Source organism: Alexandromys fortis, unplaced genomic scaffold, assembly GCF_014885135.2.
Source record: "Alexandromys fortis isolate MF-2015 unplaced genomic scaffold, M_Fortis_MF-2015_v1.1 scaffold_14, whole genome shotgun sequence".
NCBI classification, from domain to species: domain Eukaryota; kingdom Metazoa; phylum Chordata; class Mammalia; order Rodentia; family Cricetidae; genus Alexandromys; species Alexandromys fortis.
Window position 1 is genome coordinate 15,513,045 of NW_026067910.1, and position 14,766 is coordinate 15,527,810.

A 14,766-nucleotide genomic window follows, 5' to 3' on the forward strand; every position below is an offset into this window, starting at 1 on the left:
GGTCATGTATTACGAAGCCGAATGAATGCATATTACCTAGCTTTCAAGAAGACAAAAGCATTTCACTAACAAATGATTCCTACTAAAAACTCCAAACAAAAGCCCATCCATGGTTGAAGGACTGATAGGCAAAGTGGTTGTTGTTGGCTCTGGTGAAGACCAAGGATTGAAAAGAGTAGAAGAGACCCAAGAAGGACAACCAATGAAATACAGCAATAGTGTAACAGCTCAATCACCCGCTAAGTCTCCCAACACTGTGTATTATCTCTTTGCCATCACTGACTGATTTCCATTGTTCAGTTATGGGACTTCTGCCCAATCAACACCCTATAATACTCACATACAGTAATATAATTGACTGCATTAGTGCTTAATAAGAAACCTTAATACAATGTCTGCTTTAGTTGGACTTTTCATTTTTTTTTTTTTTTGGCTGGGTTTTGTTTTGTTAGGAAATTTTTTTTCTCACACACTTATAAATTTTACCAAGTCAAAGTCAAAATTCCATGCCAAGCTAGTAACTCTGTATTTTCTTATTGAATTACATTATAAATGCTGCCAGGCAGAGGCGGCTGTTTCTTTTGGTCTTTTCTCTTGCAGACTTGATAAGAGCTGACAGTTGATTTCCCAATGACGTTGCAAAGGAAGGCAGAGAGATTGAAACCTTAGCACAGACCGACTTCGCTGTTTTCTTTGGGGGTTGGGATCAGGGTAAGAAAAATAGAAAAAAGGAAGAAGGCTATAAAGAACAAAGACACTGTTAGCTCAAGGAGGAGAAGTCCCCTGGTAGACATCAGTCCCAATTACATTCATCACAAACTCCAAGAGCGGGGAGCTAAAAGGCTCCAGAGGAAAGACCTACAGCCTATGCGTGGATATCAAATTCTCTCAAGATCCACACAAATAATTATTTAGCATGTCAGTGGGGCGCTTCCTCTCTGATTCTTTGTAAGTTCTGAAGAAGAGTAGTCACAAACCAAACTCCCTAAAGATTCAGTTCAAAGAGCACTGGCCCACAGCTCCCAGTGAGACATTGTCTAGTGCTTCGCACCAGTCAATCACCCTAAGAAAAACTTGCAGGTGCCCTCTGGGAGATGATTCATGCTGCATGGTAATTTTTGAAATGAACATTGAGAAAGTAAATAAAATGACAACGGTGACCCAGTCAAAACATGAGTTTTGCGTGCCACCATTTTAATGAGTACCTATCAGGAGAATAGGCAATAGAGTTTGGAACAGCGGTATACATAAGCAGGCAGAGCAGTATAGGCTAGTGTATAAGTTCTAGAGACAAGTATATTTAAAATCCAATTACTTTTCAATGAATGAAGATCCTATTACACGTTTTAATATTTCTTCAATTTAGAGACGCATCCCTCCAACTGATTAGAAGAGCAACTCAAATCTGTGGTTGCCTTCTGGTTTCCTAGCGGTGCAGTACCTGAAATAAGAATGATCTCTGGCTCATTTGGAATTTAGATGTGTACCAGCCATCTCGAATGGTGAAACACCTGAATCAGAAGTAGGTACTCGGAATGAGAGGAGACTCTAAATGTGTCCTTTATCATCTTCAAGGGTATAGTAGCAGAGCAAAAAACTAAACTATGAAACTTTCAAATCTCCAAGAAACTTAGAACAATTGGTACCTGCTGACTCTGGCCTTTCCTCTCTTTCTATGGGAATTAGAGAGAAGGGAAATTAACAGGTAGTTTATCAGTGTGCTCTATAACTTTCGTCATCACTCAGATTTTATAAAATGTAGGTGTTTAGATTACAACCTCCAAAAAATTGTAAAAAAAATCTTTCCACAATATAGGTAAAAAAAAAGGGGGGGTCTTCAAGTCACCATTAAGAAAAAAGATCTTTGTATGAATTCACAAGTTTGACAGCTAGGCTATGAAAACTGGTTAAAAAAATCAATATCCCGTGGCATTAAGCAGGCTGCTGACGGTCTGGAGCTAGAAATTCCATGGCCTTTAAACCACCAGCTCACAAGAGTATTAGTAAAGTATGTCATTCTTTCCACTGCCTGGATGCCTTTGCTGTTAATAGAAAAATGAAATATTTAGACGTGATTTTTTTAACTAGTATGCACAGAGAGATGATAGAGCCAGAAAAACAACATTGAACAAAACAAGATTAATTTTTCAGGTGAATAATGTTTTGAGCCAAACATAAAAGCAGCTCCTCCAGTTCACCTGAGAAGGCAAAGGGCGGCTCATGCACCACGGAAGGAAATGCTTTGCCCATTTCTCTCCACCTGCAGGATGGAGGAGGCAGGATAGGAGGCAGGATACTCCTCATCCCTCCTCTAGCCTCACCCAGCCCGGCTGCTTTCACTTCCATCAAGCCACTGTGTTGGTAATTTTGAGAAAACTACTGAGTTTATGTAATTATAATGCTAGCTATGAAAGTAAATAAGTTGTGTTTAAAGCTACAAATAACTCCAGTATAAACAATCTTAACGTTCACATCCAAATTCTGTGTTAATGTTGACATCTTCTTTCTTGGACAGATGAAAACTGACAGGTGATTTAGATGAACAAAAAGAATCTCATGTACGAAACAGCGAAGGACAAAAGCAACCACCACACAGAGTCATCTTGAAGGCTAGCGTTCACTTTGAGGCTAGCAAACATCACTTCTGCACACTCTATCCAGATGCTACAAGTTTATCTCCCTAAACTTGTAGCATCACCGAGCAAAAAACATCTCTTCTTGGTCTCGGATGTGCAAAAGCTTCTTTGTCAATAAAGATCGGCTTGCACAAGCTGCAGAAGTTATCATTACTCAAAACCATCTGGAAGCGAAGGTAGAGCTATGGCAAAGTAAATTCTGTTCGCCAGCCCACTCTGCTATTCCCGTGGCTCTGGGAGCACATAGATCAATATTCCTCGGCATAAGGATTTTGCACTGAAATTTTCACTTGTAGCAAACAAGAAAAAAAAAGCCTTAAGCATGCCCTGTCACTTCCAGTTTGAGAGAAAATGCACTAATAAACTCTTACCCATGGGTCATGTTTGACAACAGGCAACACTATGCCAACTCTCATTAAAGACTATTCATATCACTGCCCCAAAAATTTCCCTTAAAATTACCATCTTTTGTGTCCATATAGCAGGACATCAGTTGCAAACGTGCTACTGAGTGATAGGACCTGTCACCATGGAGAATCTTCCCCATTGTTTCAGTACCAGGACAGCTGAAGCCCCAGGAGCCTAGGTTTGGTCAGCAATTAGACAGTTGACCCCCAGGGATATGGTTTAGTCTGCAGTATCTATTTTGTGGTTATCTGTACAAATAAGGAAATGTATTCCTCTATATCGATCCTCAGATAATGAGACAAGCAAAGTATCACCTGCACATATTTGATGCAGATCCTAAAATATGTTGAAACTAAGTGAAACAGACAAAAGTATCAAAAAGGGTATTTATAATGTTAGCAAAAGTGCAACCAGCACACCCAAAGAGCTATGATACTTTAACACATGCATAGCACAGAACCTAAAGTAAAATGGATAACATGCAGAAATGGTTTTTATGAAAGGAAAAATATTAAATGTGTGAAATGTAAGAATTATGTTTCAATGCTATTAAAACAATGTATTTGCCACCAACTAAGGAAAACTAGGCCTCAATAAAATCATAGAAATGTAATTATAAATCAAGCAACAAGGAACAGGGGCATAACTCAGTTCTTGCCTGACTGAAATTTATGTACTTCACCCTGGGTTTCATATCTAGCACTGCCAAAAATCAAATAAATGAAAGAAAAAGAGAATTACAAACACTGAAGCTCTAAGCATGACAATTGTTTTTAATAAATAAGCAAACATTTCCATTAATAGGTATATCCTATCTGCGAAAGGAAAGGACATGGATAAAATAATCATCAGCATCCCATACATCCAGTGTGGTACCCTTCCTAAGAACTGTACGCTCTCTGTGAGTTCAAGGCCAGCCTGGTCTACAGAGTGAGTTCCAGGACATCCAAGGTTACCCAGAGAAACCCTGCCTTGAAAAAACAAAAGTAAACAAAACCCAAAACATATATATATATATCATTACATGTTTAACTACATGTTGTAGTAGTTAGGGTATACAAAAGCAGTCTAAGAGTCTAAGAGCCCTGAGCAGATATCACTTCCTTCAGGGTTGTAGACTTACACAGGACTTGAGAGATGCGGTGCTTTTAACCTGTGAAATAACGAAAGAATGACCAAGCACATCTGGCGTCTTCAGAATTAGACTCATACAAAAGAGATAGCAATGGCACCCAACACCAATGAATCAGACTCACACGAAAGGGGCTGAAATGTGATTGACACTAATGAATAAGCACTCATCAGTATGAAGGTATGCGATATCTTTCGGAGACTAGCTGTAAAAGGGTGTGGTGTTGTCTTACTCTTTATTTAGTAAGAGCGCCTATCATTCCATGAACTTGTGCAGGTGATATGAAACAATGCAGCTACAAGGAAGGTTACATTGAAGACAAGAGCATATTCATCCTGCAAAGATCAATGTTTGTTTTGTTTATCAGGAGCTATAGAATCTCAGCAAAGTATATAAGAGATGAGGAAGATTAGCGAATACTGTAAATGCTAGAGAAACTGACTTGGTAAAGGAACTCATCACTAAGAGACAAAAAACAGGGTATGCAGTCTGGCTCTGTGAGGTATTATATTGTTATGATTCTGGGAGCAATATCAACTAACCTGAACTTTAATTTCCTGTCCTCTATAGTTATTAAAGAATAATGTATGAGAATCAAGTACATCTCCAAACACTGTTCCTAACAATTATTCATCATCAAGATTATAAAATAGATTAATGCGATATGAATATATCTCATTTTTTTCTTTTTAGCTCCTGGGCTATGGTATGTGCTATGCTTCTTGCCTGTTGCAGTTTTTGCTTGTTGTTTTCTCTTGGAAGATTTATTGATATTTACATTCACATGTGTGAGGGTCTTTGCAAATGAGTGTGGTTGACAAAGGAGGTCAGACGATAGTGGTTAGATCCCCTGGAGCTCAAATCGTAGGCTGTTGTGAGGCACCTGATGTGGGCGCTGGGAACTGAACTTGGGTCCTCTGTAAGAGCAATTTGCTCTCTTAACCACAACGTGATCTCTCTATGCCCATGCATATATGTTTTACCCAATGTCTTCTGCTATCTACATGACTCTAGAAACGTTCTCTCAACTTGTATTTCCCAGACTCAGAGAAGACTCATTCACAAATGGTTCCCCTATGGCTCTGCACAGTTTCGAGTTCAGTTCCCACTAGGTTAGTCAAATGCCTTCGTGTTCGTGTTGAGGTTTACACAACCTCACATGGTTTTCATTTGTGTCAAGATTGCTTGATATTTGATTCAATAAAGCTCTTTGGCTTCTAAATCTTCATGAAACTAATTATTTTGTATTCCATTTGTCAGCTCCTCAAAGAAACTATGAAACCACTTTCACGAAAAGAGCAATCTTCACAGAAAAACATGCCACAATTACATGTTGCCCATGTGTACATAAGATTCCTACAGTGCCCACTGTCAAGGGTCATGTTCCCAGGATCTCTGTGTTCTCCTTACACTGTGTTCCTCTGTCCTAAATCACTCTCCGAGATAGATAACAAATCATAATTTTTAATAAAGGTAATATAGATCTTGACATTGCCTATATTTTCTCTGAATTCACAACAGAGATGCCTAATATATGAAGCTCTCCCTTTCTTCTAATGACTTTAGCATCTAAGATTAGAAAAAAAAAACTCATTCTGACTTCGTAAGATTTGATAAAAGACCAGAAATAACAAACATTTAATACAGAGATTTGCTGCTGATAATGTTTACAGTTCTACCTGTAATATTCCCTGGGACCTTGTTGTCACAACACTTCTTGGGATAAAGCACTATAGCAGTACATGCAGAATGTCTCAAACAAGAGGGAACATTTCTCAAGCTGGGATAAAAATTATGAAGTGATACAGAAGAAAATATAGTACATGTTTTCTCACATTAAATGTGGCAAAATCAGATTTCATTTAATGAAACAATGGTTGGACAATTAACTGATCAATTTTAAAACTAGTCTCCACTTTAACTGACATTATCAGAATTTTGCTGATGATACAGAATAGTGACTAGCAATGAAGAATACCGTGGTTTAAAAACCAATCACTTTGTCTACAGACTTGCTCAGTTCTCATAAAGGTATGCAATTTCATGAAGAAAAAAGTGTTACCTCTCACAATAAGCTGAGCAAAATTGGAGACCCCAGAACCTCGTTCTGACTGAGTTACGCAGCGGTACAAATCCTGGTCGGTTTTTGTCACTTCTTGCAATCTGAAAGAGGCAGCAAATCTTCTGTGATTGATGTTCTTTGTCTGAGCCACGGGTATGTCTTCTCCATTGCGTCTCTGCAAACAGAAACCAATCTTTAGAAACAGGTTGTTCCCCATGCCTTCAATCTAAAGTACCTCAGCAAAGCAATATCTATGATAAATAATTCTGGTTACTAAACTATTCGGAAGATGGCTGCCATAGACCCACAGAATTTTACGTTTGTCGTGCAATCGGGGAAAGGAGATATCAGAATTTAAAAGAATGTATATTTGGTTCTATGTTCTCAGTTTTCCATAAAGTTACTATGGCAAAATATACACATTAACAAGAAAGCTAATGGAAAATGAGTCATGGCCTCTTTATGGATAAAGAAGATGGTCCTTTTTTTGCGGGGGGGGGGATACTACCAAGACGTCCTGCACATACATGTGACAGTCATCACCAGGAAGATGAAAATCATGCCATATACATTCTTATTCCAAATATATAGCGTGGACTTGGCACACAATGACAACAATATACTGATTAATGATTGAGAGTCAACCTTAAATCTGGGCTCATGGCAAACTACTATCTCTTCAGGATTTATGACATCCAACTCATACTTTTTAAAGAAGTAATCAAAGAATCCCTAAATGTTAAAAGCATACCTGTCAAGTTTGAAAATGAAAAAGTAGGGAATATATTTATGATATCCCGGTATCTCATACAAAACCAATAAGCATAAACTATAAAGGAGATGATGGTAACTTTCAACTATAATAAAATTTATAACTTCTATATGTTGAAAGACACCATAAATAAAGTGGCGGAGGACATAGACTGTGATGAGATATTTGTCAAAAAATATAACAATAAAAAGATAAACAGCTAAGATATGTAAAGATCTTCTATAGTTCAATAAGAAAACTGATAAACAACCCAGTCAAAAACTAGACAGGCAATAAAAAGATTAAAGGCATATATACAAGAACAATGAAAGTAGCCATCAGTCCAAATTTTAAAATTGTATATGTCAAATACCAATAAATGTCTACAAAAAGCTCTAGCCAAGAGAAACAATTAATTAGGAGTTCCAGCTCATGTCTCATTGGTGAATTTCCTTTTTTTTTTTTTTTGTTTTTGTTTTTTGTTGTTGTTGTTTTGTTTTTCAAGATAGGGTTTCTCTGTAGCTTTGATGCCTGTCCCGGAACTAGCTCTTGTAGACCAGGCTGGCCTCGAACTCCCAGAGATCCGCCTGCCTCTGCCTCCCAAGTGCTGGGATTAAAGGTGTGTGCCACCACTGCCTGGCTCATTGGTGAATTTCTAAGTATCCATGGGATTAAAATTACTTGGAATATTATGCCAAAAGACTACAAGCAGGTAAAACAGCATGGAACTGCTCATGACCTCCTTCTCTAGGAATTATTTCTAAAAATGACTGATTAATCTTTAAGAAAATGGCAGATGGAGCTAGGGTTGCATCTTAGCTAGTAGAGTATTGGTCTAGCATTAGCAAGGCCCAGGTTTGATTCCAGTACCACATCAACTAGGCATGGAGGTACACATTTTATCCCTGCAACTGATGCTTAGAGGCAGAGGACCAGAAGTTCAAGGTGCAGCTCTTATACCCAACCAGATGGTTGCTGGTTACCCCCACAACTTTTGTGCCACTATTGCAGCAATCTAACGTGCTAAACACATCACCATTGTAGATCAAAGGGTTTATAGTTGGGTTGGTGTTTAACTTTATCCTCTGGTACTGGTTCAGAGTATCTTCCAGTACCATGAATAGTAGTCAGCAGTTAGTGACCAGAGTAGAACACTAGTCTAGTTAGGTATCAGCTTCACTTTTCTGTCTTTAATGAAATAGGTAGATGTTGTCTTTAACAGTAGGTTCAGTTAAATTTCAGTTTCTGGAGAGCAATTAATAATAGCCTGAGTCCTTCATGTTCTCTATGAGGTCCTTTTGGTCAACATCTCAATTAAATGTAACTGATACACTGAAGGTTTTGTTTGGTGGCAAAGGGGGTCTAGTTGGGCCTTTTTCTCCCCTGCTATTTGATGATTCCTTTCAGATTTCTTTCAAATAATGTAAATTTCCTCAGAATGGTTTTTTGATACACAATTCTTAAAATCTGTGGATCATGATAGAATTAACAAAATCATGAATGAAAAGGTAAAGGCATAAGTGAGACTTAAATATACATATATTCTTCTGTTCAGATAACTGTATTCATAATATTCATATTTTGAGAAGTATGATTCAAAAAACAGTGAAATAAAGTCTTAGAAAATTTTCAGACCCAGTTTTGACCCCCTCCCCAAGGGAAAAAAAAGAGAAGGAAATTTAAAGCAATATAATGGTCATTCATGTACTCATGCTCTAATTTAATAGGAGTAAATATTTTGTGTTTTGTGTGTTTATACATTCCATTTAATAAGGCTCCTTCTTTGCCTCCTTGCCCCATGCTCCCTCCCTCCTTTTCCTCCCTCCCTCCAGTCTATGTAGGCATACACATATATGCCTGATATATACACCATGCCTGATGTTGCCTAGGCGGCCAAAACTTAAGACTAGATAGGTCATGGACCTAGGGGGGAAAACCAAATATTATTATTCTTCTAAAGTAACACAGTAGTAAAATGACTCATGCTGTCATTCTGATATACCTGAAGACCAGTGTTTTTCTCAGCCAGCATTAGAGAAGCTTCCTTCTGCAGGAGATGGGAAGTAACACAAAGACTTACCAGTGGACAATGTGCAGAGAGTAAAAGGTCTTGGAACACTAGGTCCTAAATGGGATATCTCTACCAAATCTCTAATCTCAGGACTCAAGGAGCAATTGTGGAAGAGGAGGTAGAAAGATTGTAAGAGCCAATGGGAATGGAAACACCAATGAAACAGTGCCTTCCAGACAAAGCAGTACTCAACCACATATTAACTCACCGAGACTGTGGTAGCATGCAGAGGTCTAAACCACTTTTGAGAGGGGAAGTGACTAGGAGCCTGCATCCCTAATCCAGACACTATCTCCAATTTACAGTCCATGCAGAGGAACTAGTTTCTCACCAGAGGAGTCTCACTGGATATAGAAACCATACATAGGGAGCCCCAAGCCCCAAATAATGATATTTTCAGTGGTGTTTTTTTTCTCATAATAATTTGTTGGTTTTTTATTTGGGGGGTAATTTTGTTTTGTTTTGTTTTTTAAACCTTGTCTTTTACTTCCCTACTGCTTTTTTTTATTATTATTTTGTATACAACATTCTGTCTGCATGTATGCCTGCAGGCCAGAAGAGGGCACCAGACCACATTACAGATGGTTGTCAGCCACCATGTGGTTGCTGGGAATTGAACTCAGGACCTTTGGAAGAGCAGGCAATGCTCTTAACCTCTGAGCCATCTCTCCAGCCCCCTTCCCTACTATTTTGTGCGTGTATTTCTCTGGAAGTGTATGTCTTTTTCATCCTTTTTTTTTTAAAAATTTGGGTGTGTGTATGTTTCTTTATGTTGTGTTATATTCTGGCTGGTTGGTTTGTTTGTTATAGGTATATATGTTTCCTAAAGAAATAGAGAAAAAGAAAGCATGGAATTATAAGGGTGAGAAGCTGGAAATGATCTTGGAAAGGATGAGGAAGAAGAAATAGTGATCAGAATATAGTGTATAAATGAATATCTATTTCCAATTTTAAAAAGAAAGGAAGAAAAACCAGCTTATATTCAAAAGCCCTTAAGTATAAACCCTGAAAATCATCCTAAATTCTTTCTCATCCACAAGTTATATAAACAAAAACAATCATTACACATGCAAATCTTAGGTTCATTTCCTTTTCAATTAGCAGGCCATCTCCATGCAATCTTTCTAATTAGAAGACAGACACATCAGGGCGCTCCTCTCCCAGGAGCCCACCCTCTTCCAGTCCTCTCATTATCCTCTGGCAAGGCTCTCACTGTTTGCTGCCTTTATTCCTCATTGTTTCTGAAAAACTATTCCTATCTGTGTCCTGCCTCCCTGATCCTCTTGCACATGAGCACATCCCTCCATCCAGGACTCTACACTACCTTTCAGAATAGTCCGCTGGTCAAAGGCATTCCAAGCACCTAGAATGTTCTCTTTAAGTACTTAATTCATACAAGACCAGCAGCAAGTACCACGATATTTTCTCCATGAATCACAATTACTTGTGTGTGGCAGTTTAAAAGAAAATGGTCCCGAAAAGGAGTGGCACTATTAGGAGGTGTGGTTTTGTTGGAGAAATGTGTCACCGTGGGGGCGGGCTTTGTGGTCTCTTTTGCTCAAGCTTCCCTCAGTGTGACTGTCAGTTGACTTCCTGTTGCCTGTAAACTGCAGCACTCTCAGCTCCAGCACCACATCTGCCTGCGCACCACCATGCTTCTCCTCATGATGATAATGAACAGAACCTCTGAAACAGTAAGCAAGCCACCCAAGTTGAATGTTTTTTTTATAAGTGTTGTCTTGGTCATGGTGCCTCTTCACAGCAATAAAGACCCTAACCAAGACATCCTCCAATTCTTTTCTTCCACATACTTAATCTCTGCTCATTTGCTTTATTATTTGAACAAGGTTTACTTCCGTTCTCTTGGCCTCGGTTCCTCACCTCAATGTTATTCTATAGACTTCTCAATTCTTATCCCTGTGGGCAATATCATAGATTCTGATACAAAAGTATTCATACTAAAATATTTTTAGAATGTATTTACTGACTTTGATAATTTGAACTTTCGATAACATAATATATTGTATAAATGTGATTTCGTCATTGTGCACTCAAATAGTCCTGAAGATAGATATGATTTCAATGAGAATGGCCCCCACAGGCTCATATGTTTGAATGCTTAATCAGGGGAGGGAGTGGCACTACTTGACAGTGGTACTACATGCTGTGATCATGGTGTCTCTTCACCGCAATAGAACACTGCCGAAGACAGCAGAGCTTCGTGTTTTATGGCCATCAAAATTTCACTACTAACAAGCATTTTTCATTTCACAGGTATCACAATGCAGAGGATGGGGACAGATTAAGGCCATCAGATATGAATATCATGAAGCAGCTATGTCTTATTTTAAAATCTGCTTTGATTAAAGTGCATCGATGTATATCTATAAATGTTTATGTATTTAAAAGACTCACAAAACGTTATTAATTAGTACAACAGACTATGTTTTCAGCTAACATAATTAGAAAAACTATTTGATCATAGATCTAGTGTGTTTTCAATAAACATGAAATAAGCACCAAATAACTGGTACTACAATAGCTACCTCTTCGGTTCTATTATTTTTCTTTCCTATAAACTTACTAGGATAATAGTTCCCAATTATACAATAAAAATCAGGATCCACAAACATCAGAAATGAGACAGATAATCTATAAGTAGTGGTACTACATGTCAGCCAGGGTGATGACCTCAAAGCTTGTTTCTCGGTTTCATTAGAGCTCTGGTCCTATGATCCTCTGTTTGCTGCTTAGCTTTGATCATTACATTGTTCTGAGAAAACATAATCCACTGAACTAGCTTTTCTTTCTTTACTCAATTTCTGTAACTCATGGCATTTAAAAGTATCAACTGAGAAGATATATGTAACAAAAAGGTCTGAAGAGGATACCTGAGGCTTTTCTGAACAAGGAGAAGCCCCACACTTGAACAGCAATATTGGCTGCATCTTATAGTGTAGACCGACTGTCTCAGTAACTCTCCCTGATAAGACAAATGCCTGATTTCTCAAAACAATAGTTAAGTTTAGCTCCAGAAGTGGTTCTGGGAACAGACTTCTACATACAGGCTTTTGGAAAGGTTCTGGATTTTCTGGAATGTGTCCTTTATCTAAATTGGCTAAAACACATTGACTTTCTGTGTCGTTATAAAGAAGAAAATGGCAATCCACAGCATAGAACAGCAATAGAACTATGCTACCACTGTTAGATATGGTGTTCGCCAAATATTACACTAGAAAAGCTGAAATCACATGACTTTACAGCTATGAAACCATGCAATTTGTAAATAAGGCGAAGCTGAATATGTCAAGGATCCCAGTGGAAATGGGGCTGGGGTGTTCTCAAAACATAGTTTTAGTTTTAGAACAGTTCTTTGACAGTCCTGAATGTTGAACATGAAAACAAACAAACAAAAACTTGTAAGGAACAACAACAGATCTAAATACAAGAGGAAGTGACAATAAAGCCCGAAACTCCAGAGAACAAATGACCATGTATTTCAGAGACTCAGGGAGACTCAGATACAAGACGAAATAATGACAAAGTCCCAAAACCCCAGAGAACAAATGATCACGTATTTCAGTGACTCAGGTACAAGTGGATATGACAATAAAGTCCTAAAACCCCAGAGAATAAATGACCATGTTTTTCAGTGACTCAGGTACAAGAGGAAATGACAATAAAGTCCCAAAACCTCAGAGAATAAATGACCATGTATTTCAATGACTCAGGAAGACTCAGATACAAGAGGAAATAATGATAGAGTCCCGAAACCCTAGAGAATAAATGACCATGTATTTCAGTGACTCAGAGAGAAGGAAGAAGGAAGTGCACGGATTTTTTTAAAGGTTTTCTGAACATTTACTCATCCCAAATTTCAACAAGCCCTAGTTCACATAAATGAGAACAATTGAGGGGCAGTGAGACAGATCAGCAGAACAGTCACCAAAAATTGACTTAAGTTCAATTTCTGACCCATGTGATAGTCGAAGAGAACGAATTCCTAAAGTTTTCCTCTGATTTACACATGCTAGGACACATACAGTTTTTTCTTTACTTTTTGTTTTCCTTCCTTCCTTCCTTCCTTCCTTCCTTCCTTCCTTCCTTCCTTCCTTCCTTCCTTCCTTCCTTCCTTTTAATGGGAGCAAAGGAGATGTCTCAGTTGCTCTTCCAGGGGAACCAGGTTTGATTCCCGATTCCCAGCATCCACATCACAACCATCTATTATTCCAGCTCCAGGGAATCCCACACCAGGCTTTGGTGAGCATCAGGCATGTATGTGGTGTATAAGCATACACAGGCAAAGCACCCATACATGTAAAAATAAACACATTAATAAAATATTTTAATTAATAAAATTTTAAATAAAAAATTTAAAGTATAAACTTGAGACCAGAGGAGATCCAGTATTCCCCTAGACACTGTGTTGATTACAGAAAATGCTAATGGATCATATATTTCAATACATAAAAATTCCTTGCACCATAAATAAATGATAAGTGTTCATGGAGGTAGAAATGTTTTCTATAAGACAGTTGCAGTTGGGAATGCCTATAATTTTAGCATTCAAAAAGCAGAGGCATGAATAATACACATTTAATTCCAGCTTGAACTGGATATGGAATTTCAGACCAATCCAAGATATAAAATAAAAGATACTTAAAAAAAAAAATAAAAAGGAAGGGACTTAAAAAACAAAAACAACAACAAGCACATAGTCCTGTACTGGCTAGTTTTATGTCACCTTGGCACACGCTTGTGACATTTGAGAGAAGGGAACCTCAAATGAGGGGGAACTTGAGATAATGCTTACAGATGAATGGGCCGAGGGCAAGCTGATGGAGCAGTTTAAATTAGTGACTGATAGGGAGGGCCTATCCACTGTGGTACCGCCCCGGGTAGGTGGTCCTAGGTTCTTTAAGAAAATGAGGGTGAGCAATGAGGAGCAATTAGCCAATAAGTAACACTCCTCCATGACCTCTGCCTCAGCTCCTGCATCCAGGATCCTGCCAGAGATGAAGAGTGAGACGAATTCTTTCCTCCTCAATTTGCTCTGGGTAATGGCGTTTCATCACAGCAATAGCAATACTAACAAAAGCAGTCCCAAGTAAATGCACAATTATAATTGATTGATATACTTTATATGCACAATAATGACTACATATAATATGCTACACACACAGACAAGAGGGAATATTATTAAAATAATAAAGAAGGAAATCCCACTAAAATTCTACAATTGAGATGAGCCTGGAGGAGAGTGTGATAAGGGAAACGAGCCAGCCATGAGAAGACAAACACTGATTCCACTCCCACAGAACATCCAGAGCAGAGGTTGTTGATAGACAAGCCAGAGGGCAAGGAAACATTGCCTTAGAAGAGCACGACACTGACTCATTTTAAAACTGATAAAAATCGAGGGACACATTTAAGAGCAATGTGAACATAATTAACACTATTGAATAACACACCTAAAACTAGGCAAAATTTGTGATGTTGGTTATTCTTTACCAAATGAAAAATATTCATTTCAAAAAGTAAGAAGAAAATGAGTTTAAAGACATGCAAAACCACTGCAAATACAAGACATACAGACTAACATTATATATTAAGAACTGTTATAGTTGGAATTAAGACTAAAATATGGCTAAGCATGAATGGACAATGTATCCAATATCTCTATAGTTAAAATGTGGTTATGGAAAA

At 38.1% G+C, this 14,766-nt stretch overlaps 1 protein-coding gene across 2 annotated transcripts in view; it reads right to left on the reverse strand.

Moving 5' to 3' along the window:
* Positions 1-14,766, reverse strand: part of Ptprk (protein tyrosine phosphatase receptor type K) — a 519,914-nt gene that overhangs the window by 234,820 nt on the left and 270,328 nt on the right. For both annotated transcript variants that reach the window (XM_050138244.1, XM_050138245.1), the window contains exon 6: positions 6,239-6,413. In XM_050138244.1, coding sequence (XP_049994201.1) covers positions 6,239-6,413 — 175 coding nt within the window. The remainder of the gene's footprint in view (positions 1-6,238; positions 6,414-14,766) is intronic.